This window comes from Salmo salar, chromosome ssa24, assembly GCF_905237065.1.
Source record: "Salmo salar chromosome ssa24, Ssal_v3.1, whole genome shotgun sequence".
Classification (NCBI taxonomy): Eukaryota; Metazoa; Chordata; class Actinopteri; order Salmoniformes; family Salmonidae; genus Salmo; species Salmo salar.
In genome coordinates, this window is record NC_059465.1 from 29,543,376 (window position 1) to 29,568,748 (window position 25,373).

Genomic DNA, 25,373 nt, shown 5'->3' on the forward strand with positions numbered 1-25,373 from the left:
CCAGGGCTGCCTTTCTCCCTCTACAGGACAGTATGTACAGAGGCTACAGTGGTGGCAGAGGGGCGGAGGGTCAGCAAGGGGGCGGCAGAAGTCGGAGGGAGGTACGGGGTGTACTAAGTGTTAAGGTCAGTCTTTGAGGTGGTGTGTGTGTAGGCCAGGTGAGCTGCTGTCTTTGAAGGTCTTTGATGTAGACGTCAGTTAGAGAGAAGAGCACAGTGACAGTGATGCTATTTTTAGAGAGCAGAGGTTTGAAACTATGTAATATGGCACACATTACACATTCCATTGCCTTGGTCAAATCAATCCTGTAGCTATAGTCACATCCTGCAGTCCCCTTTACGTCACCACCACAGAAGTCTATTTGACCTTTTGGAGGTCTTTTCTGTTTGTTTCTCGATTGCTTGAATACTGTGAATAAAACTGTGTGTGTCTATATGTGTGTGTGTGTGTGTGTGTGTAAATCGTTTCCTGGCTGCGGGTGCAGCAGACTAGTGACGCAGAGAGTGACATTAGCCTTTAAAAACACCTCTCCTCTGCCTCTCTATCACTCATACACACACTCCCATTCATGGAACACAGCACGGAACACTCCCTCCAAGAATGCTTCTAACGGATTCCTACCCAAAACCTCATACAATTCAAAACCAGTTAGCGCTGTGAGGCCACTAACTTCCAGGAAGGGAACTGTTAGCTTCAGTTGTGGCTGTTTCTTCCAGGTGTAGATCAGTTGTTTGTTGAAAAAGTGCATACCAGTAACTTACAAATCTTTGGACTACTCAGGTGAGAAAACATTCATGGTACTTACTGTAAACTCTCTTGATGTCAGAAGTGTATTCTTGCAATGAAACTTGTGTTATTATGGATAGGCTACACTACACATACTGCGCTATACATGATTTTAGCTTGAGTCCATACACTACATCATGACTTTAGCTTGTGTCCATACACTACATCATGACTTTAGCTTGTGTCCATACACTACATCATGACTTTAGCTTGGAGTCCATACACTACATCATGACTTTAGCTTGGAGTCCATACACTACATCATGACTTTAGATTTTAGAATGTTCATGAGAATAGTATTCCGATACCCATTTTGTTTTAACAGGGATAACTAACCAGGACAGCTTGGTCAAGACTGAACACCTGCTAGACAGCAGAATGTGGTTCCTGGGAAAGATCCGAGAGAGCATGGAGAACATTCCCCTAGAGCTTGGACGCTACGTGGGAAAGAGTGAGGAGGAGGATCTCTCAGCCAAGGCCAGTCTCTCCAACAAGTTGCACAGTAACATTCTGACTCCGGACAAAATCCCGGAGTTCTGCTTGCCCCCTCGGCTGTGCAGGAGCCTAGTGGCAGCTGAACCCCACACTGTGAGTCAGAGACTCACCAGTCGAGACTGTGGTGCTGTTGATTTCTCTGTGACTCCGCAAGTTAAACAAGTTGAGGAAATGAAGTTGACAAAAGTCAGTTGTGTGGCCTGGAGGGGTAAGAAGCCACTGCCATTCTCTGCAGAGGGCTATGGTTTGGCGGGAATGTATGAGAGTCCAAACACACGGAGGAAAGAGTCACTGTTTCACTCCAAGAGCACTGGCTACACACTGGACAGGACCCTACCCAGACCCACCACAAGGGTGGCGATAGAGCGAAACCAGTGTAAAGCACCCCCCATCCAATTGGGGCTTGAACTTGGGCTCTCCTGTAAGAGCCTGTCAGAGTCAGGCAGCACAGAAAGCGATACTCCCTCCTCAAATGACTCCTCCCCTCTGGGCTCTCCCCTGCTCAGCCGCTCTTGCTCTGGCCTCTCACTCTCTATCATCGCCGCCTGGGCGGAGGGTCCCCCAGGTCTGCAGTCTGCCTCTGCTTTCAGTGGCACTTTGGGACTGGAAGGAGCCTCCCCATGCTCTGCGGTTAACCCCAGAGGACGGAGGGGGGCAATCTCACCCATTCCCTCCACCTCCCTCATCGAGCCCTGCTCCAGTCCTCCCTTCGTTGTCAACTCCCTGGCGCCCCCTGTCCTGTTCCCGCTGGATGTGCTCCACTGCCAGGAGCGGATGCAGAGAGAACATGTCCTCCCACTGCCGGAGGGCCGTGGCAGAGTCCGCCTCTCGGCCGAGCACACATTGTCACCCTCTCTTCTGTCCATGGTAGTGCGAGTGAGGGTGGTGTCCGTGGAGGGTCTGAGGGACGAAGGGGACCCCAGAGCCCTCCACTGCTGCCTCAGCCTGAGCTTAAGCCCGGGGAAGCTCCAGAGACAGGACAGCGCCACAATCAGGAACTGCAGGAGCCCCGTGTTCAATGAGGACTTCTTCTTCACTGAGCTGAGCCTGGACAGCCTGGGTGGCTTGCGGCTCCAACTGAAGGTGTTAGACAAGGCCTCCGGGCTCAGACGGGGCACGGTGCTCGGGATCATCATAACCGAACCCCTGGCCCAGCTACTGCCCCTGTGACCAGGGAGGAAATAGCTTCTGCTTCAGCCAACCTCTCTATGTGTTATTGTTATGCCTAGGGCCAGGACTTTTTCCTGACCATGTCACCTGACCAGAGAAAACACCTAGTACTTGTTGTGGTTATATAGTGTACATAGCCTAATAATCTCCAACCCCTCTGCTCTAGCAGAATTAGCTTTAGCTACCAGGGCAGTAAGTCCTATCCAGGTCCCTAGCCATGCATAATTATTAATCGTGGGAAATGCGCTCCAGAAATTCAGCATGCTAAATGCACACTCCCTCAAAACTTGAGACATCTGTGTCCTTTTATTGTACCCAGCACAAGGTGCACCTGTGTAATGATCATACTGTTTAATCAGCTTCTTGATATGCCACACCTGTCAGGTGGATGGATTATCTTGGCAAAGGAGATATGCTCACTAACATCCCTACAGTTAGCATGCCAAATGCACGCTCCTTCAAAACTTGACATCTGTAGCATTGTGTTGTGTGACAAAACTGCACATTTTAGAGTTTCCTTTTATTATCCCCAGCACAAGGTGCACCTGTGTAATGACAATGTGTAATGATCATGCTGTTTAATCAGCTTCTTGATATGCCACACCTGTCAGGTGGATGGATTATCTTGGCAAAGGAGAAATGCTCACTAACACAAATGTAAACAAAGAAAAATAAGCTTTTTGAGCAAATGGAAAAATCTTGTGATTTTATTTCAGCTCATGAAACACAGGACCAACACTTTACAACACTTTACAACTTTGCGTTTGCATGGGCTGTCACTGGCAAACATGTTTACAGACCCAACAACATTATATAGTATTCCCTTATCATGAAGAAAAGCACATGAGCTAATTATAATATATAAAGTAAGCAAAACAATGAAATATTTCCAACTTTGCCTAAAATAATGACTAAGATAGAATGATGAGCGTATCATTTTATTTTATTTAACCTTTTTTAACTAGGCAAGTCAGTTAAGATTAAGAACAAAATCTTATTTACAATGACGGCCTACCAAAAGGTAAAAGAAGGCCTCATGCGGGGACGGGGGCTGGGATTCAAACAAAAAAATAAAATTAAAATATAGGAGAAAACACACATCATGACAAGAGAGACAACATAACACTACATTAAGAGAGACCTAAGACAACAACAGAGCATTGTAGCAACACAACATGACAACAACATGGTAGCAACACAACATGGCAGAAGCACAACCTGGTAGCAGCACAAAACATGGTACAAACATTATTGGGCACATACAACAGCACAAAGGGCAAGAAGGTAGAGACAACAATACATCACGCAAAGCAGCTACAACTGTCAGTAGATATCCATGATTGAGTCTTTGAATGAAGAGATGGAGATAAAACTGTCCAGTTTGAGTGTTTTTTGCAACTTGTTCCAGTCGCTAGCTGCAGCGAACTGAAAAGAGGAGCGACCCAGGGATGTGTGTGGTTTGGGGACCTTTAACAGAATGTGACTGGCAGAACGGGTGTTGTATGTGGAGGATGGGGGCTGCAGTAGGTATCTCAGATAGGGGGGAGTGAGGCCAAAAAGGGTTTTATAAATAAGCATCAACCAGTGGGTCTTGCGACGGGTATACAGAGATGACCAGTTTACAGAAGAGTATAGAGTGCAGTGATGTGTCCTATAAGGAGCATTGGTGGTATAACAGGACAGTTGTTTTGAACACAGCAGAAGTCATGCTGGATTGACAGCAGGGCCAATGTATTCAACATTTTCTGGCCCATGGTGTTGCATGTGAATGTTTATTATTTTAAGCTAGAAAAAGAGACCCTTTCAGACAGATGTTTTAAAACCTTAAACCCAGTCTTGGACCACAAACCCTCTAGACCGAATAGCAGGCAGGGGAAGCAAAATACTGATAGCTTTGCGACGCTCGCAGTTAGACACTGATTCCATCCAAACCACTCATTGTTAAATTTGCAATTTCTGACGTTTTTTTAATATTTTCATAAGACAAGGATTGAAAAGGATTTGCCAGTAGATTGTCGCTGTGATTCATAATGTGATTGTCTAGCTTGTTAGCTAAAATTTTTAACGTATGATGTTGACATGATCAGTCCAATCAAAGCTATGGTAGATAATGTGATTTGACGTAATTTTATCAGTGGCCAATGACCTTGAGTCTTCTTGGACAGGCACTGCTAATGTAAATCTATGGTAGCAACCAAGGGAGCTTGAACTGCCTAGCTCTCCCTGTAGATTCTGCAGTGAGGTAGTGTCCCCATGACTGACAGAACACTGAACCAATCACGGCGCAAATAGAGAAGATTACCAATGCCTACTCTCTGTATTTTTGCTGGCTGCCCCTCCACAACAGAACGCACTGAGCTAGGCTGAAACCTGCATTTTGGAGCTGCCTTACTCAAAAAGAGTACAGCAGAGTAATAAAGGCGTCTTTATTAACTCACTTTTTTTTAACATTGTTTGCAAGCTGATATGTGACACAAATGAATGCCAAAATAACATGCAAAACAGGCCAAAAATAAATAAATTGCTAACAGGTGGGACTCTGCCCCACCTGCCCTGAATGACAGGTTGCCACTGATCAACACTTATACAACAATTACCAGCTAACATTAAAGGCTATGTAGCTTGGCTAGCTGATGAAAAAACGAAGAGTACATTACATGATGTATTGTTTTTTTATTTTAGACAGTAGTTTCATGAATTATAATCTTAGCTAGCGAATAGCTAAGGTTCACTCACCTTTCACATTGGATCCGTTGCAAGTCATCTCTTATCTGTTGCGTCTCCAACCATCCGTGCACTTCCCACTTGCACTTTAGTGCGTCTTTTGACCAATGTTCTCTGAATTATACTCACAAGCGCCCTTTACTCATGAGCGCACTGCTAGTTCCAAAATGAATCCCTCTTTTGAAAAGGGTTCTTTAAAGCACCTTTTAAGTCTATAAAAGTTATAAAAAACGAACGAGTGGCAAAGTATAGGTTCTTAAATTAACCTTAAGGTTATTTTTTTAACCTTATATTATCCTAAAGGATCCTACAGGAACCTCAAGGTACATTTCTTTATCTTAAATTATGCTGACGGTTCCTCCAGAAACCTTTTATTTTTAAATGCAGAAATGTGTTTAGATTAGTGTCCCAGCATGGCCCATCAGTGGATAAGTAGAAAGACAGCAGAGATATGTAACATCTATTCAAAGTAACAGGTTCGAGGAGGGGCGCAACTTTGGTTTTAGAATCGGGGGGGGAACATAACCTGGGCATCTAAAGCTCATTTCCTGCATTTATACTAGAGCTGTCCCCAACAAGGAAAAAAAGGACATCCCTGACTAAAAAAAAATCTTGGTCAACCAAGAGTAGTCTTTTCTTTTGACCAATCGATTGGTCTAAATTATTTAATGTTGTCACATTCTGACCTGTAAAGGTGTTATTTGTTAGTGTTTAGTATGGTCAGGACGTGGCAGGGGGTATTTTGTTTATATGTTTCGGGGATTGTTAGTCTATGTGTATAGACAAGGGGTGTTTGATTAGAGTGGTCTAGAGGTTTGGTATATGTTCTATGTTAGGTCATTTTCTATGTTTATTCTAGTCACTCTGTTTCTATGTGCAGTTTTGTTCTTGACCTTCAACTGGAAGCAGCGGCTCCTCGTTGCTTCTGATTGAAGGTCCTATAATTAGGGGTTTGTTTGTATTGTGGGTAGTTGTATTCTGTTTTGTGCTTATCACATGACAGAACTGTTAGTGTCGTTTCCGTTAATTGTATACGTGTTTCATTTGTTTCTCCTTCTTCAATATTAAAAAAAGAAGATGAGTATACACTTCCCTGTTGCGTCTTGGTCCTCCACACACACGACACGTGTTACAAATGTGTATTTTTACATATAAAGACACACCTTAAGTGTTTTAATCAAATCAACTATATGTACTGAACTTGTCTGATGCTTTAAGCAGGCTATTTGATTAAATAATGGAGATGCACAAATGACTCAAGGGGAAGCCAGAGATCAAAATAAACAAACCAGAAGAAAAAAACCTCTTCCTGACCCTAATTCTCCCGCTGCTGGCCTTCGCAGAATTAAGCTCCTGAAGTTGCTGGTTTATTGTATAAAATATTCTTGGCCCTCAGAGTTTCCCACGCCAGTGAAAACACACGGGACAGACACAGCTGTAGGCTATTTGTGCAAGGGATAAGAAGTAATCAGGTATTTTATGACGTTTCCACTGGATCAGAGCATTACATTTTTCACTTTCATGCCAAGTGGTTATCGAAAGGGAGAGAGCTGGAAATATTGTTCAAAAACTTTGAGGAACTATTGTCATTCTCAATTGATTCTAAATACAGACTTTGTTTACTTGCTTTTTGAAGTGAAGAAAAATGACTTTAAAAAGCTCCACAGCTCATTAGTGGTGGTGAGTTTAGACAATCAGAAATACCTGAAACTGGCACATTTATAGCCTTACATTTGTGCATAGGCCAGGTAGACTAGTCCTACTTCTATATGCATAATCAGGTGCACGTCCTTAGTCAACATTGACAGGAGTGTTTCAAGCAAAAGATCATTAATAAATTGACAAAACTCGTAAATGGAATGAAATAAACAAAAACTTGTTTCTCACAAGTGTAGCATAGGTTGTGAGTTCTGCAAAACACATATCCACTCTGACAAAGAGAACAGTAAATGACGGTAATAATAATTTCTTCAATGCATTAACAGGAATTACTGTAACCAAACAAACATTGCAGATTGGAAATTATGGGAATCAATGGTAAATGTAGGCTACTACTGGTGATATATTCATGGGGAATTGAGACACAGCAAACAATACAAACAATTAAGTTATGAAACAATGAATACCCATGAAATGGTGGGAGAGAGTGCATTCTAGAGAGGGATGTGGCTTGTGCATCTGAGCCACATGGACCGTGGCATACCCGCGCCTCCTCAATGGATTATATTCCATATAAGGCACCCAGACATTGTGAAGGTTGCACAGTATACCCTTAATCTTGTAATACATCAAATCTAGTGATGCCTAATTTTACATTTCTGCCACCCATTGTAGCATTGTGGGAGGATAACCAACCTTCCAATTAATGGCAATGCATTTCTTAGCCGCTAAAAATGCTAGGTTACACAGTTTCCTCTGATAAGTCTCCAATATCAACATTTCCAAGCAAACAAAAACAGGGAGAATCTGTATCTGACAATGCTGAGACAAAAGAACATACTCTTTGGCAGAATCCAGCCAGCCTTCAAAAGCAAGATCATACCATATGCAAATATGTCCCATTTTGTGTTTTACACCTCCAGCAGAGGAATTACATTTCTGAGTGCATAATTTTCAGTTTCACTGGCATATAGTATGTCCTATGGATGGTCTTAAACTACAGAAATTTCTGTCTGAGATTATATGAACATGACTGTGTCACGTGGAATGACGCTGGAGAGACGAAGCAGGTACGGGGAGTAAACATTTAATAAACAACTGACATAGATGAGACAGAACAGCGTCAAAGACTAAAACTAAAGACAAAAAACAATCAATGCAGCAGCGGGGAACAGAGCTGGGGAACTGACAAATATAGGGGAGGAAATAAACAGGAGATAAGTGAGTCCAGGTGACAATAACGCTGATGCGATTGACGAGGTGTGAGTGATGGATGGCAGGAGCGTGTGATGCAGGGTAATCTGGCGCCCTCAAGCGCCAGGGGAAAGGAAGAGCGGGAGCAGACGTGACAGACTGGGCATTCAAACATATCTGTATCCATTCATCATCATCAACAGTGTCTCATCATTTGATTCAGATGTAGTGTGATTGAGGCAAAAATAATAGCTAAAGTTAGTGAGCAATTGGTAGTTACAGTCTTGTCTGATCGCTGAAACTCCCGTATGGACTCGGGAGAGGCGAAGATCGAGAACCATGCGTCCTCCGAAACACAACCCAACCAAGCCGCACTGCTTTCTTGACACAAAGCCCACTTAACCCGGAAGCCAGCCACACCAATGTGTCAGAGGAAACACCCTACACCTGGTGACCGTGTCAGCGTGCACAAGCCCGGCCTGCCACAGGAGTCGCTAGAGTGCAATGGGTCGAGGACATCCCTGCCGGCCAAACCCTCCCCATAACCCGGATTACGCTTTGCCAATTGTGCGCCGCCCCATGGGTCTCCCGGTCACGGCGGACTCTAAACAAGATCTCTAGTGGCACAGCTAGCAACTGCGATGCAGTGCCATAGACCACTGCGCCACTCGGGAGGCCCCCGAGGCACATAAATAGGGAAAACGGTAAAATATAGAAAAAACAAGCAATGCTTATTAAGGGTTAAAGGTTTAAATGTGCTTGTTTGAACCATGTTAACAGTAAGAAAGAAACTTGAATATACAAACACTGATTCAGATAAACCAGAGAGGAAGAGGGTAAGCGAGAGGGATAACTGGGTCAAAAATCTGTCTTCTGCAGCATGTGGTGTTTTTTCCACTCACCAAGTGAGGAGTTTTTGTATGCTTATTTTGGCGTATTTGCTATGTGTGGCTCATTTAGTATATATTGAATAGAAGTTTCGTAACGCCTTAGGTTGTTACGAGTGTACTGACATAAGTAGGACACTTGACATCCCCGGCAACTTTGTGAGAAAAAAACTTTATATCAGATAAAAACCTTGTGACCCATTCAAGTGTCACACAAGCATGAAGATGTCATGCTCCAGGGCAGGGTTGCCAGGATTCGCAAAAATGTCCAGACAATGACCACTCAAATCCCGCGGGAAAGAACTGAAACCTATGCCAAATTAATAAAAATGTCACAGCAAGAGAGGAGTTTCCATATTTATACAATAAACAATTTTTCCCATAATTTTATCAAGCCAATTAAAAAGGAATATCGTAGTAACTTGGTACGACGTTATAAACAAAATTCGGTTTTCTTCAAAATAATAATTATTGCGAGCTATGACATGATGTAATTAAGGAATTTGAATATGTCGCAAGAGAAAAGATAATTTGCCCTTGATAAACTTGCCATATAATTTTCCATCAATGGATCTCGTTTGACTGCTATGAGTAAGCAATAAGGCACAAGGGGGTATGGTATTTGGCCAATATACGACAGCTAAGGGCTGCTCATAACCATGACGCAACACGGAGTGCCTGGATACAGCCGTTATATTGGCTGTATATTGGTATGTTGGCCATATACCACAAACACCCGGAGTTCCTTATTGCTTTTATAAACTGGTTACCAAAAAAAATGTCCTACCCATGGTATATGGTGTGCTAAACCACGGCTCTTTCAGCCAATCAGCATTCAGGGCTCGAACCTGGTTTATAATTGAGCAATAAGGCCTGAGGAGGTGTGGTATATGGCTAATATACCAGGGCTAAGGGCTGTTCTTATGCACAATGCAACGCGGAGTGCCTGGACACAGCCCTTAGCCGTGGTATATTGGCCATATATCAGAAACCACCCGAGGTGCCTTATTGCTATTATAAACAAAATCGTTAAGAATAATATAAAACCAGTCTGCACACCACCAAGGTGAATTGGTTGTCTTGACTCTAGGTTGACAGTGTTGGAGAATGGGTAATGTATTGACGCTTGAGAGCCAAATCAACCCAAATTTGTTTCTATTTGTCTTTGTTACTTCTTTTTGATATTTATGAGTCTTATTTTTGTATATATTTTTATATTTACATAGTTTTAAATGTTATGATTATTTATTTGTGTTGTTTCAAATGTCTGAATAAACTTTACAGTTTTTTTGTTGGTGGAGGGGCGCTGAAGGGAGCCATACAAGCTAGAACCGCTAGTGCTTTGACTCCATTATTTCTTGATGTGCATCAGTTCTAGGCATCAGCCCTTGAATGACGTTTTACATCGTCACATCCGAGTGTACGTTAAATGTCCCTTGCCCAAGCAAATCTTGAAGTTGAAATCTTGAAGTTGAGCTTAAAAACAACCAACCAAAAGTTATTAATGTACCTAGTAAGCTAACGTATTTCGCTAGCACTCATGTCAGGTTGCTAGCTACAGTTACCCATAACTGGCAAGCTAGTTTTATAGTTTTGTAATTTATTCCTATACATTTCAGAATTGCAAAAAATATATTTATGAATCTAGCAACGTTTTATAGGCTCCTCATTACGAGACTAAGCCAATTTGCCAACGCTAAAATCAATGTGTGTATATATATATATATATTTTTTTTAGCAAGCTAGCTTCATACTTTTTTATAACATGCCGAAAATGCAGCCTTGTTTATTGAATTTGACACTTCGCAGGCCACCAAAGTTTGACATGTGACTATAGTTTGCATTGAATTGTGGGTCATATCAACCCGCTGAGGGGGTAAAATAATGTTTGGACTGCAGCTCTAGTGTATTAATGTTTTACGAAAAAGGGTTGGAAATAGGTGTCTCTATAACGACCATCTAAATGTATTCATTATTATTTTTATTTTCTTTATTGCAGAAAAAACAGTATACAAACGACAATCTAAATAGCCTATGTACAACTGGTAAAAAGTTGTCAGGGCGTGCGCTGCTCCCTCTTCTCTCGCTCACATGACTCAGCCAATCACACCCCTCCGTCCCTACCCAACACTCACTCCCTCAGCAACAATCTGCCTCTGCCAGACAGTAAGCAACAGGTCACAGTGATATATATGTTTGTTAAGAGAAATGCCATGGCGGCCGCAGTGCAACTTACTAATAGCCCCAAAAAACGTAACCAATACATTTTCACGAGCGACATCGTCTTCAAAGTAGCCCAATTCGCGAGAAAACAGCAAATGTACAACACTCCTTGAGAGGAACCAATGGGATAATCGAGGGGGGGGGGGCACATGCAAGAATGCCCACACACAGGAACGCCCCAAATTACGGGCTGCAGTTGCACACTATTGGCCTTTTCTTCTCTATATGCCATAGATTATGGCGACTCCTTTTGTTGGAGTCGAAAGTAGTCGACTCCTGTGGTTAGAGTTGTGAGAGTAGAGTCTTGCTCGACTCGAAAACACGCTGAAACGGATGCGCAAACGCCACCTCATTACAGTCCTACTAGGAAGACTACATTTGCGTTCTAGAGGATTGACATGAGCATGCCCATTTAGTCATCAATTTAGCCTATAAAAGTCCTATTTTGTTTGAATATAGAAGGTAATGTGTAGGAACTATAATATTGCAGTAATATTTATGCTGTGATCAGCCTTGACGGATCACATTGGATGATGCTGGCACTGTGTTGATACGCCTATTCTTTTCCATGTTATTGCCCTATTCGGACGGGTATTACTAGAGACGTTGGTTTTGTAATTATAATCCAAGCATGTCCGTTATTCCAGAGAACGAGTCACACAGGATTCTCCCCCCCCAAACTGCTCCCTGTAATTCCATTTTTTTTTATTTTATATAATTGATGGAAGCCTGGAGTTTATTATAGGCGTGAAGACATTTCATGCTTGGCTGCCAAATGTATAGATGTCCCCATAATTTTTAAATTGATAAAGTGTGATCAAAATCGTTATTATTGGGCGTACTTCCTAATAACAATGCCCCCCCTCAATAATTAGCTGGTTGATCAAATTAATCTGGTTACAACTGGGTTTGGAGAGAAAACGTAGTTGTATTACTGAATGCATTCAACTGAAATGTGTCTTCCGCATTTAACCCAACCCCTCTGAATCAGAGATGCGGGGCTGCCATAATCGACATCCACGTCTTCGGCGCTCGGGGAACTGTGGGTTAACTGCGTTGCTAAGGGGCATAACGACATATTTTTACCTTGTCAGCTCGGGGATTCGATCCAACAACCTTTCGGTTACTGGCCCAACGCTCTAGTCTACCTGCCGCCCATAGGACACCAACAGTCAGCCAGGGTTTGGTTAAATAAACTATAGGCACAATATTTTTTATTGCACATTTAGGCCTAATTAAACATACATTTGGCGATGTTTAATTTAAATTCACTGGCACTGACGACTAGTTTAAACATACTCATTGGTAGCGTAATATATACTTTAATATACTTCAGGCGAATTTACAAGGCACTACTAGACAAGACATCAAGAGATACAGATTACCAAAATATAGTTTATGCGCCTATTCTGACAGTCTGTTTGCCTGGCCCCATCCTCCCTCTCCTGCTCTTTAATTGTAAAATACACCATTGCGATAGACAACGCTATATATTTTGATTACCGATGCACGGTTCTGACTTTCTGCCTGGTGGTCGACATGTCTATGCCGTCTCTCCCTCTCTTTCTTCGCTGTGTATGGCACCCCCAATAGCTGTGAAAGATGCGAGAGTTTGTTCTCGAAGTAGGCGACAGCAAATAGTTTCCTCCGTTGCAAAAATACTGAACCTTAGGAGTCGATTCCAAGCGGAATCGAAGCTTGACAACCAGAAATAGGAGTCGACGGGCAAGGAATCGATTATTTTGGAATCGACTCCCCACCACTACTCTACTGACGCAACCAAATGCTTGAGAAACAGGACTAGGCGCGACAGGTAGCTAGCTAGTCAAGATTAACTTGATGTAAACTAAACATGGTGACGGAGAGGTGAACGACACAGCAACATGGTCTTCGAAAGCGTGGTGGTAGATGTCCTAAACAGGTTTCTGGGGGACTACGTTGTGAACCTTGACACCTCACAACTCAAGCTCGGGATTTGGGGAGGTAACGTTACTTTGACGATTAAGTGTTACAATTTGCAAGACAACGGGCACACTATTTTCACGGCACTTCAATACGAAGTGATTTTCGATAGCCCTGGTCCATTTCCTAACCTGTTACGAAAAAGTCACTTCGGTACTAGTATCGAAGTGCCGTGAAAAGAATGTTTCCCAGAGTAAGACAATGCTGGTTTGCTGAGGGCAAGTATTGCTACTATGCTTGCTTGTTAAGATTTTGTAGGCAACTGGCTAGCTATTATGAGGTTTTATTTGCTAACTAGGTAGCTACGTTTGCGAGCCTACATCCGTCAACTAGCCCAGGTAGCCATCTTCACAGGTTTGCTCGCAAGCCCTACCCCCTCAAAAAAAAGCCAACGTTTTTTGTTTGGCTGGAGTCCAAGTGTGGTCACGCCCGTTTCTTCTTATTATTTGTTTTCTTCTTCTATGGTATAATGGCGTTCGCAACAATTAGAAGTGCATTCCGCCACTTACTGTGCGGGTGGATAATAACGATCCCAAAAAGGAAAACATTTGAGTAAAAATAAATAGACAAACTATCAAAAAATAAATAAATTAAACAAAATCTACCTGCTTTTCTGTAAAAAAATCATTCTAATCAGGTCCCAATACAGGCTCAGAAGCCTCCTGTGAGGGCTGGACATTTCATAGGACAATATTCCTTGTAGTGCTTCTGCCTTGAAGTCTTGGAGCCCCAAAAACTGATATGATATCAGTTCTGTGATATGATACCAGCTTCTTAGACTTCTTAGACACTTGTGCTGTACAATTGATCACTGTGGCTATAAATGCCACAAAATCCACCTTTTTCACAGTGAGTGTATCCAGATCACTTGATTGACTTAAAAAACAAGCAACTGGTTGCAATGCATCCACCGCCATATCTTCAACACTGTTGCCTCTTGCCCCTTTGACTCTCTTCACCGACCTCCACATAGGAGAATCGTTACGCAGCCCTGATCTTTGACACCTCGACCTCCTTCATCCCAACAGGGCACTCAAGGCAATCCGGAGTATGATCCCCACCACAGTTGCAACATTGTCCATTCACAGATTATTCAATATCATACTTCTCCCGTCTGCAAACATTTGACACGTGGCCAATTTTGCATATTTTTTATATTGAATGTTATCAGCTCTTCAACCAAAACCTAATATTATCTGAGTGAACAAGTAACACAACAATTACATACTTATTTAATTTATTTCATAAACAAAGTTATGCAACACCCAATGATGCTCTGTAAAAATGTATTGCCCACTTACACTCAATAACTGGTGCCACCTTTAGCTGCAATGACTCCAACCAAACTCTTCCTGTAGTTGTTGATCAGTCTCTCAGTTGCTGTGGAGGAATTTTGGCCCACTCTTCCATGCAGGACTGCTTTAACTCAGTGACATTTGTGGGTTTTCATGCATGAACTGCGCATTTCAAGTCCTTCCACAACATATCAATTGGGATTAGGTCTGGACTTTGACTAGGCCATTCCAAAATGTCTAATTTGTTGCTTTTAAGCCATTTTTATGTAGACTTGATTGTGTGTTTTGGATCATTGTCTTGCTGCATGACCCAGCTGTGCATCAGCTGTGCTTCAATGGATGGCCTGGCATTCTCCTGTAGAATTCTCTGATACAGAGCAGAATTCATGGTTCCTTCTTTTAAGGCAAGTGGTCCAGGTCCTAAGGCAGCAAAGCATCCCCCAACCATCACACTACCACCACCATGCTTGACCATTGGTATGAGGTTCTTACTGTGGAAGGCAGCTTTTGGTTTTCGCCAGGCATAATAGGACCCATGTCATCCAAAAAGTTTATACTTTTGAATCATCTGTCCATAGAACATTCTTCCAAGAGTCTTGATAATCATCCAGGTGCTTCCAGGTGTTTTTGGCAAACTTGAGTCAACTTTTTGTACATCACATCATGGGTCCCGTTATGCCTGGCGAAAACCAAACAAAGCATTCCACAGTAAGAGGCACATACCAACGGTCAAGCATATCAGAGAATTCTACAGGAGATTGTCAGGTCATCCGTCTGTGAGCTGAAGCTGAAGCACAGCTTTGTCATGCAGCAAGGCAATGATCCAAAACACACAATCAAGTCTACATGAAAATGGCTAAAAAGCCCAAAATTTGAAATGTTGGAATGGCCTAGTCAATTTCGGAATGGTCTAATCCCAATTGAGATGATGTGGCAGGACTTGAAATGAGCAGTTCATGCTTGAAAACCCACAAATGTTACATTTCTGCATGAAGAGTGGGCTAATATTCCTCTACAGCGATGTGAGAGACTGATCAACAACTACATGAAGCATTTGGTTGCAGCCATTGCACCTAAAAGTTGCACAACTAGAAAGATATGAAACTTGGGGTTGTAAGTCCAAGGCTTGACACCTTGCCAACAGACAGAGCACATGATAACAAGGTGCCGCTTGCCAGTATTTGTATAGTGAAATGAGGCAAAGTTATTTGTCAGCTTAAGCTCAGCCCTATATGTTTCCAACCTCATGGTACTATGTATCTATTAGCGCTGTATATTCATGTAACAGTGTTTCTTGAGTCTTTTTAAACCAATATGCTTTTTTCCCCCTAGGTGATGCTGTGCTCAGAAATCTTGAAATAAAGGAAAATGCCTTGGTAGGTTTTACATGAATGGCTAGGCCTACTGCTAAACGTATCAGTTGTTCATTATGTAGGTACATTGACATTGTATTGTGCTGAATAGTTTTGTTCTGGTTTCAGAGTCAACTTGACATTCCTTTTAAAGTAAGAGCCGGACATATAGGTAAGATTTGTACGATGACTCTCAACCCAACACCTACCGTAACCCTATGAAATTTACAATAGTGCCTCCCTCCTACTCACTCTTTCTCACTCTTCAACCTCTTTCTATTTGTTCTCTCCCTCTGCTGTGTGTGTGTGTGGTTCTGTCAGGACGCTTGGAGCTGAAGATTCCATGGAAGAATCTGTACACCCAGTCAGTGGAAGCTACACTGGATGGAGTTTACCTGCTCATCGTGCCCACAGCCAGTGAGAACCTGACCGTATCACCGATATGCATGAACCCTAGCTGTAGTGTGTGTGTGTGTGCACGTGTCTTTGCTTTTGTTAATGGGTAGCCTATGTCTTTGCATGTTTCAGGTATAAAGTATGATGCAGAGAAAGAGGAGAAACAGCTTCAGGAGGCTCGTCAGAGGGAGCTGCAGAGGATCGAAGAGACCAAACAGAAAGCAGCGGAACAAGGTCAGAGTTCATGTGTCTGTCTGTTTCTGGCAGTTAGTTACAATATTATACATTTTGAGTCTTTGTAAGTAATGTATAGCTTCAAAATGTTTAAAACCGTCATGTGCATCTCAGACTGTCAGTCAGTGTTTACATTTCCCCAGACGCACCCCTTGGCGGGGCTGCCTTTGGGTTAAAACACAGACTCAGGACTGTGACTTTAATGCATGTGTTCTTATATCATGTTCATTGGTGTCACAGAAAACCCTGCACTTGAGAAACAAGACACCTTTGTGGAGAAACTGGTGACACAGGTGATCAAGAACCTTCAGGTGAAGATCTCCAACATCCACATCCGCTATGAGGATGACGTGAGTATTCTGCCTAGTGTACTACAGTGGTACTACACTAGTACTACAGTACTAGAACTATGTATATTACTACTGTGTTGCATTACTGTAAGTTTCTTTCTCCTCTCGTCTCTTTCTCTCTTCTTTCTCAGGTCACCAATCCCAAATGCCCATTATCATTTGGAATGTCTCTACAGAACCTCAGCCTTCAGGTAATGTGTGTGTCGCCTTCTCATGAAATCTGTCATTCATGGTGGATGATGTACAATCTAAATTGCAGCGGTTCGATTTAGTTAACGTCTGGATGTGGGATATGTGATGTTGTCGTGGTTAAAGGGATAGTTCACCCAAATTACAAAATGTATTACTGGTTTCCTTACCCTGTAAGCAGTCTATGGACAAGGTATGACAGCAATCCATGCTTTGGTTTTGTTATGGTTGTGGTCAGAGTTATGGTCTATTTGTGGTCTGATGCTGAAACAGTATCACGTAACTTCTCAACCCCAAAACTGTTACCCCACAGACAGCAGATGAGAACTGGAAACCTTGTCTTCTGAATGAGAAAGCCAAGCTGTTTTTCAAGGTAGAGTATTCTTTACAGCAATGGTTATTCTGTAGATGAGATTTACATACATTATGACACTATTATACTGTCAACAGCATTCTAAGCTGTTTTCTGTTGTGCTTTTTCCTCTCAGCTTGTCCAGTTGGACAATCTCTTTGCCTACTGGAACGTGAACTCAACGCTGTACTCCAATCACATGCCAGACGAGGCCCTAGTGAGTGACCGTGTCATCATTCAGCACCGTTGCTGAGCGGTGAGTCTCTTAAGTGAGAGTGATGTCTATCTATGATGTCTAATTAAGTGTCTCTTCCTGTCTGTCGTTTCCACAGAGATGCCTCCAGAACAGCATGGATATCTACAGTTCCACCCCCATGAAACACGATTTCAGTGAGTGTTGCCTAGTCGATATAGGGGTGTGACATCATTCATCGTCTGGATCAGTCTTGGTATTCATGTTGCCATCCACCTGATACAGGGAATCAAATCAGTCATTTGAGTGTATTGTAATTGAATACTTTTTCTCATTATTTAAACCCACTGTTGAATTGTTGTTTAATTGAGTATCATATCCTTATTAACCTAATTTTCCTGTTCAATGCTTGCAGTTTTTCGTCCGATAACGGCCAATGCGAAGCTGAGCATGAACCCCCGGTCAGATGTAAACTTCTCTTCACCCAAGGTAGACTTGGTAGTAAACCTGAGAGAGGTGGCCGTGGAGCTGAACAGGCCACAGGTGAGACGGGAGAGAGGCCATGAAAGAGAGAGCGAGAAAGGGCTACATTTTCTTCGAGCAAAAGAGCACATTTGGCCAAAAAATACTGTAAAACTCATTAGAATCTGCATTGTGACTTCAACAATGTGCATAATAAGGAGGGGGGGTATTATTTAACCACAGTGAAGGACACTGATGCATGCGATTTCCACAATTTTGCTATCCTGTCTATTTGAAATGTTACAGTATTTTTACCAATATAAAAACTGGGTTTATTATTTCTGTCTCTGTCTTCTTCGTTGACCCCTGAACTCTGACCACTTCCCTCTCTGCAGTATATCAGCATTCTGGAGCTCCTGGGCTCGGTGGATATGATGTCACGCAACCTGCCGTACAGGAAATACCGGCCGCAATTCCACGTGCACACCAACGCCTACATATGGTCAACACTCACTCTTTTGTTTCTTATAGAAAAAAATACTTAAACCCTTTTCTCTTGATGTATTGATGACAATTGTGTTTAATGTTTAGGCAGTGAATGATAATTGTGTAATGTTGCATGCCACCCAGTATAAGATTATTAGACACATTCTTCCAATCAATTGAGTTACAGTGATGTACACAGACTAGGCCCATTGTGACTGTCACTCTGCTTGTGTTTTCATCTAGGTGGCAGTATGTGATTACGGGCATCATGGAGGTGGACGTGAAGCCACGGCTGCACATGTGGTCGTGGCAGCGCATCCACCACCACCGGCACACAGTCAAGCGTTACAGAGCGCTCTACAAGTCCAAGATCACCAACAAGAAGCCCACTGAGAAGCTGCTCAGGGAAGTGGAGGTGTGTGGAGATCAGGGTCATGTTCATTAGGCACCAAATGGAAGAAAACTGACAAACAGGAAGGGACTACCTGGACTTGTCCAATACATTTACATTTTTTTAACATTTTAGTCATTTAGCAGACGCTCTTATCCAGAGCGACTTACAGTAATGAATGCATATATTTCATTTCATGCATTTTAAATATATATCTTTTTTTGTACTGGTCCCCCGTGGGAATCGAACCCACAACCCTGGCGTTGCACACACCATGCTCTACCAACTGAGCCACATTAAAATGCATTAAAATGTTCCATTGCAAAAGGTTTTGAAACATTTTCCGTTGCGTTCCCTAAAGAGCGGAACCCAGACCTGCATTCAAATAGTATTTGTTTTGTTTCCAAAACTTAAGCAGTGCTTGATTGAGCTTGCCTGGCTGTAATTTGACCAATGGAATACTCTCCAAAGTTCAAGCCTTGCCCATCTGGCACTTCGGGCTGACTCAATCAGGCGCTCGAAGTATTTAAAAGAAAGCAAAATGCTCTTTGAACCCAGGTGTGGTGGAGATTGAGAAGGGCCTACTCCTCCCTCACTTTCAGAGTTGCAACCCCAGTCTTTTTCTCTACTCTGCTGCATTGATTGATGGACATTATGTAATTGATGAAGTAATAATTTATGGATTCCCATAACGGTCCGGGAACTGTTTTAATGGATCCATCTTTCCCTCCATGTGCCCAGGAGACTGAGCGAACTCTGGATATTTTTAACATCACGCTGGCCAGGCAGCAAGCTGAGATGGAGGTACGGATTGAGCTATCTGTTGAATTATTCCTAGCTAACTACCTCTCTTCTCTGCATCTACTGTAATGTGTTTAGCCTGTCTGTCCATCAACTAACTCATTTGTTAAAAATGGCAGTAATGCATGACTGAAATAACCCTACTTAGTCACACTGCCATAGCGTAACCACCAGTGCAACGTGGTCACAGTCTAACTAACTGTGGTTCCAGCTCATGGTTGTGGCTGAGGCGTTATGTGTAGACTGTTACCATCATTGGTTGGTTGTTCCAGGCGAGCAAGGCGGGTCTGCGTATCTTTCGTCCGGGGGTGAAGGTGGAGGAGGAATCCCAGGGCTGGTTGGGCTGGATGTGGTCCGGCTGGTCAGGAGATGACGGCGCCAAGTCCAAGGAGGTCAAGACTGGAGGTGAGACTGCCCACATACCCAATCACCATGCTCCATTTTGTACATACATTCTTATTGAGACATTTCACGTTTGATACAGGGTTTCACTTTGACTGATAAATAAACGCAGAATGTCTGTTAGTACCAGCATCCTGCCACAGCTGCAATCTTTTTGGCTTGCAAGCTTGAAGTAGGCCTTGGCTAGCTAAATGCCATTGTAGGCCTACCAAGTACAAACCTAGCTACAAAAATCGACAATGGCAAAACAAGGCACTTGAAAAGATCCCATACTGATATTGAGGTGGAGAATTCCTGTCAATCCACTGTGCATGTTGTTCCTCGGCCTAGTCCTTTAACGTCCATTGTCCAGGACGCTGTCGCTCCTTTCTGCAGAATCCTCTGACACAGGTGAAGCACGCTTGGAGTTTAGAAGACCGCATCAGCAAATGCGTTCTGAACCAACCAAACATTTATTTTATTGGGAGAAATCGCCAGCAAATCAAAGTTGTTACTTTGCAAAGAGATGCATGGGCACCGTGAGAGAGTGTCATTGGATTTAGACAGACATATCAGCAATAAATGAGATTAAACGAGTAGGCTACGAGGGCACCAATGCTTAGTCGTCTACAGCTCACCTTGCCTCTTTTCTCATTGGACAAAAACAAACTAACCAACCCGCTATGATAATGTTAAGGCCACCGTGCTAATCATTCAGCTGGTGTCAAAATGATATCATCCGTGCGCATTGTGTGATTTTAACCAATTATGAGTAGGCATTGCCTATTGTCTACTAAGTGGTTGATGATGTCATTGGAAACACTTATCTTCCTCTATCTTTTTTACTACAAAACATAGAAACGTGTCATTTTCACATGTTGATGTGCTGAAGATGATGAATATGAAGTAAAACATGTTTGACATTTCCCTTTATCCCTGTCCTGTCCCACCCTATGAATTATCAAGTATTGAATCATGTTGATGACAAGGTGCTCATGATGATGATGATGATGATGATGGTTTTGGACCAATTATGTCGATATGTCTATGACTTGGATTTAATTGCGCACTTGGAATTGCATTTAGCATTTTCTTCCCTTTTGTAAAGTTGATTTGAAATGATCTTGTTGATAAGGCGCTCCTGATGAGGATGATGTTTTAATGTTTGTTTTTGTGAAGCTAGACAAATTGTATGGACAATAAAAAAATCTTTATTCTCCTCAGCTTTTGGTGAGCTTATGACTCCTGCCGAGAAGGCCAAACTCTACACCGCCATTGGCTACAGTGAGGTAGCTGTCAATCACAACCTGCCAAAGAACGTGAGTGGCTACTGTATATTTCCTACACATTGTAGTGCAGTACAGCAATCCCTGGTGTCTTCCAAAAGAGATATTTGGATATAGAAAGATAACCCAGGACACTATTCACAATCTCTTTTCCCTCTGATTTTGTTTTTGCAGTTTGAGGACATTAAGATACATTTTCACATGAAGAGAATGTCTTTCTCAATGAAAGACAACAAGGATCAGAATGAAATCCTCAAGGTCACAGTTGAAGACCTGAAATCCATGCTGACCCAGAGGCCCGGAGCACAAGCCATTAAGTACGCACAGTACACGCTCTGGGGTGTGTTCAGTGAGGGGAAATGTTCAGAACGATGCACACAAAAATGAAGAGCTGACATGATGCCAAATTTTACATGACAGAATATCATATCTCTTCTACAAAATATATTTATAATCGGTAACTGTACACTTGTGAACAGTCCCTGCATTTAAATACTTTCCTCCTCCTTCCCTGTTGTAGTGCTTTATCAATGGGATATTGTTGCCAGGTTTTTGTTGTCGTGCCATAGTCCAAGAGCAAACTTGAGAACAGCTGACGACACTATTTTGCGATGCTCGGTTTGTCGGTATCTCTCTCTTTCTCCCCCTTTGCTTTTCCCTTATCTCTCTCCCCCTTTCTCGCTCTCCCCCTTTCTCGCTCTCCCCCTTCTCTTTCTCTCTCTTCCACTGCTTCCTCCGCTCTCTTCCACCACCTCTCTGCCCCTGGTTCTGATGCTGCTGATGTTGTTGTTGTTGCTGCCCTCAGACTGTCGGCCAAGCTTAGTCTGTTTGAGGTGAAAGGACTGGCCAATAATCGGCCTGCGCCCACGCTGCTGTCGTCAAGGAAGGCTGCCACGGTAACAGGGACCCCCCTGCTTGACATTCTGTTTGAGACCAACCCTCTGGATGAGAGTGCTGACCAGCGGCTCCACGTCGAGTCCCAGCCTCTGGAAATCATCTATGACGCTGTTAGTGTTTGTGTTTTTGTGTTTGTGTGCGTGTGTGTGTGTGTGTGTGTGTGTGTGTGTGTGTGTGTGTGTGTGTGTGTGTGTGTGTGGATTGTGTACCTGTTTACATGACTATGCCAGTTGTTCCTCGGTTCAATCTGGCGTGGAGTTGTTAGAACAAAAATTCGCACCCCCTGTTGCTGTGTGTGTTTGCATGTGTAACAACATGGGTACCTGTGTCTCCCTCCGGCAGGTGACGGTGAACAGCATGTCTGCGTTCTTCTTGCCGCCTGATGACCTCCAGCTAGACGAGCTGACCAACGCCACTCTCATGAAGCTGGAACAGTTCCGAGACCGCACCTCCACGGGTCAGAGCCCCGCCTCTAGCTCTGACTGACAGGCCACACTCACTTTCCTGGGCTGAAACACAGCACTGATGGATTTGTTTACATGTGCTGCAGGCCCAAATATAGAGATCTATTCATTTATTTTCTATGGACATGGAGGTTGGTGAGGTAACCTTATGATTAATCAGCCAGGATATACGCCTCATTGACCTCAATCTCCAATCCATACTTCTTATTTCCTATTGACAGACACCCCTCCCTCCCCTTTCATATCCTATATTATGTAAGAACGTGTTGAAGTATGCCGTCCATTATATGGTGTTGTCTGCAGGGCTGATGTACGTGATTGAGACCCAGAAGGTTCTGGATCTGAACGTCAACCTCATGGCCTCCTACGTGATCGTGCCCCAAACCGGCTTCTACGACTCCACCCAGAACCTCATGCTATTGGATCTGGGTCACTTCAAGGTAGGTCACTTCAATTGACACAGCACACGTGTTTGTGTAGAGACAGCGGTTCGATCTGACGAGTGAGTGAGAGACGATGTACGGAAAATTTGAGAACTGTGATTGATCCTATCATGTTGCTAAATGTCACTTGCCTAATAAGGTAACCACTGAGCAGACTTGCCTTACTGTTTAGTTTACTAGCTCCGAGCAGCCGAACCCTGCATAATAAACGACCTCACCCAGGTGTGCTATGACAGGGGTTTTCAAACTGGGGTCCATACATTTTAGCTTTGTTTTGAAAAACAATTTGGGGTATTTTTGTATGTGAAAAATGATTAGTTTATGAATATTGCTAGCTGCAACAGAATACCATCATGGAAACCATTTTTATGTCTCTATGTCCAGTAGGAAGGAAGTTAGAGGTAGTTTCACGAGCCAATGCTAACTTGCGTTAGCACAATAACTGGAATCCTACAGGAACATTTGGCATACTAGCTGTTCCTGTTCATCCGACTCTGGGGTAGCAGATAAAAAGGGCTTTATTGCCTGGGCAACGGTCCCTGGGAAGAAAAGTTTGAAAATCCCTGTTCTATGGCGTTGTATTATCAGGTGTCAAGTCTGAGCAGAAAGGGGCTACCCCAGCTCTCTGTAGGGAGAAGAACTATACAGGACATCATGTCCCAAGCCTACGACAGCTTCAACATCAAGCTCAGCAGCCTACAGTTCCTCTACAGCGAACCAGGTACACACACACGCACACAATTATCTGCCCAAAATGTGTCATGTGACACAACTGCGCAGGGAAGTCGTTTTCTGTAGCTTATTGTGTTCTTGCGTTGTGTACTTAGATAGAATATAGCTAAATTAGGCTTAACAGTGGTTGTTGTGTTGTGTATTAGACGGGGACTGGAGGAAAGCCCGTAAGATGAAGCAATCGGCCCTCCACATCCTGGAGCCTGTCGATGTCAAGGTGGTGTTCAGCAGAGCCATGGTGGTCACAGACTCACGCATGCCCAAGTAAGAGGGGGTGGAGGAGGTGGGTGGGTGGGTGGAGGAGGAGGAGTGGGTGGGTGGAGGAGGTGGGTGGGTGGGTTCTGGGGTGGAGAGAGAGGGGTGGGTGGGTTCTGGGGTGGAGAGAGGGGTGGGTGGGTTGGTTCTGGGGTGGAGAGAGGGGTGGGTGGGTTCTGGGGTGGAGAGAGGGGTGGGTGGGTTCTGGGGTGGAGAGAGGGGTGGGTGGGTGGGTTCTGGGGTGGAGAGAGGGGTGGGTGGGTGGGTTCTTGGGTGGAGAGAGAGGGGTGGGTGGGTTTTGGGGTGGAGAGGGGTGGGTGGGTTCTGGGGTGGAGAGAGGGGTGGGTGGGTTGGTTCTGGGGTGGAGAGAGGGGTGGGTGGGTGGGTTCTGGTGTGGAGAGAGAGGTGGGTGGGTTGGTTCTGGGGTGGAGAGAGAGGTGGGTGGGTTGGTTCTGGGGTGGAGAGAGAGGGGTGGGTGGGTTCTGGGGTGGAGAGAGGGTGGGTGGGTGGGTTCTGGGGTGGAGAGAGAGGTGGGTGGGTGGGTTCTGGGGTGGAGAGAGAGGGGTGGGTGGGTTCTGGGGTGGAGAGAGGGGTGGGTGGGTTCTGGGGTGGAGAGAGGGGTGGGTGCGATGCCTTTTTTGGACTACCACTATGTATAATCGTGTTTATCAAAAAGCTGGTCAGATGAATGATATGAATAAAGTGTGTGTGTGTGTGTGTGTGTGTGTGAGGTTTAAGATCTTCGGGGAGATGCCTCTCTTGTCTCTGAGGATCTCTGATGATAAGGTGCGGGCCGTGCTGGAGCTGATTAACAGCATCCCGCTGCCGGAGAGCAGGCCGGCGCCGCGCCGCCCAAACACACACTCTACACCTAAGGTACTAACTACTGGGAGTCTCTCTGCCTGTCTGTGGGTTGACTCTCTCTCTCTCTGCCTGTCTGTGGGTTGACTTTGTCGGGCTGTCTCTGGTGTGACTCTCTCTGCCTGTCTGTGGGTTGACTCTCTCTCTCTCTCTGCCTGTCTGTGGGTTGACTCTCTCTCTCTCTCTCTCTCTGCCTGTCTGTGGGTTGACTCTCTCTTTCTCTCTCTCTCTCTCTGCCTGTCTGTGGGTTGACTCTCTCTTTCTCTCTCTCTCTCTCTGCCTGTCTGTGGGTTGACTCTCTCTTTCTCTCTCTCTCTCTGCCTGTCTGTGGGTTGACTCTCTCTCTCTCTCTCTCTCTCTGTCTGTGGGTTGACTCTTTCTCTCTCTCTCTCTGCCTGTCTGTGAGTTGACTCTCTCTCTCTCTCTCTCTCTCTCTCTCTCTCTCTCTCTCGT

General features: G+C 43.9%; 2 protein-coding genes across 3 annotated transcripts in view; both read left to right on the top strand.

Annotated features, from left to right (window-relative positions):
* The first annotated feature begins 574 nt into the window (after positions 1-574).
* Positions 575-2,990, top strand: LOC106585636 (C2 calcium-dependent domain-containing protein 4C). Its single transcript, XM_014172056.2, has 2 exons — positions 575-780; positions 1,112-2,990. The coding sequence occupies exon 2, from the start codon at positions 1,165-1,167 to the stop codon at positions 2,449-2,451; it is 1,287 nt and encodes a 428-aa protein (XP_014027531.1). The 5' UTR covers positions 575-780; positions 1,112-1,164; the 3' UTR covers positions 2,452-2,990.
* Positions 2,991-12,871: 9,881 nt separating this feature from the next.
* LOC106585690 (vacuolar protein sorting-associated protein 13A) overlaps positions 12,872-25,373 on the top strand; it is a 66,351-nt gene continuing 53,849 nt past the window's right edge. For both annotated transcript variants that reach the window (XM_014172179.2, XM_014172180.2), the window contains exons 1-23: positions 12,872-13,121; positions 15,728-15,771; positions 15,877-15,919; positions 16,069-16,164; positions 16,276-16,377; positions 16,618-16,727; positions 16,859-16,918; positions 17,230-17,289; positions 17,405-17,485; positions 17,601-17,658; positions 17,877-18,004; positions 18,319-18,425; positions 18,653-18,824; positions 19,542-19,604; positions 19,874-20,006; positions 21,207-21,301; positions 21,443-21,585; positions 22,074-22,275; positions 22,508-22,622; positions 22,933-23,069; positions 23,661-23,793; positions 23,951-24,068; positions 24,791-24,935. In XM_014172179.2, coding sequence (XP_014027654.1) covers positions 13,022-13,121; positions 15,728-15,771; positions 15,877-15,919; positions 16,069-16,164; positions 16,276-16,377; positions 16,618-16,727; positions 16,859-16,918; positions 17,230-17,289; positions 17,405-17,485; positions 17,601-17,658; positions 17,877-18,004; positions 18,319-18,425; positions 18,653-18,824; positions 19,542-19,604; positions 19,874-20,006; positions 21,207-21,301; positions 21,443-21,585; positions 22,074-22,275; positions 22,508-22,622; positions 22,933-23,069; positions 23,661-23,793; positions 23,951-24,068; positions 24,791-24,935 — 2,445 coding nt within the window. In that variant the 5' untranslated portion in view covers positions 12,872-13,021. The remainder of the gene's footprint in view (positions 13,122-15,727; positions 15,772-15,876; positions 15,920-16,068; positions 16,165-16,275; positions 16,378-16,617; positions 16,728-16,858; positions 16,919-17,229; positions 17,290-17,404; positions 17,486-17,600; positions 17,659-17,876; positions 18,005-18,318; positions 18,426-18,652; positions 18,825-19,541; positions 19,605-19,873; positions 20,007-21,206; positions 21,302-21,442; positions 21,586-22,073; positions 22,276-22,507; positions 22,623-22,932; positions 23,070-23,660; positions 23,794-23,950; positions 24,069-24,790; positions 24,936-25,373) is intronic.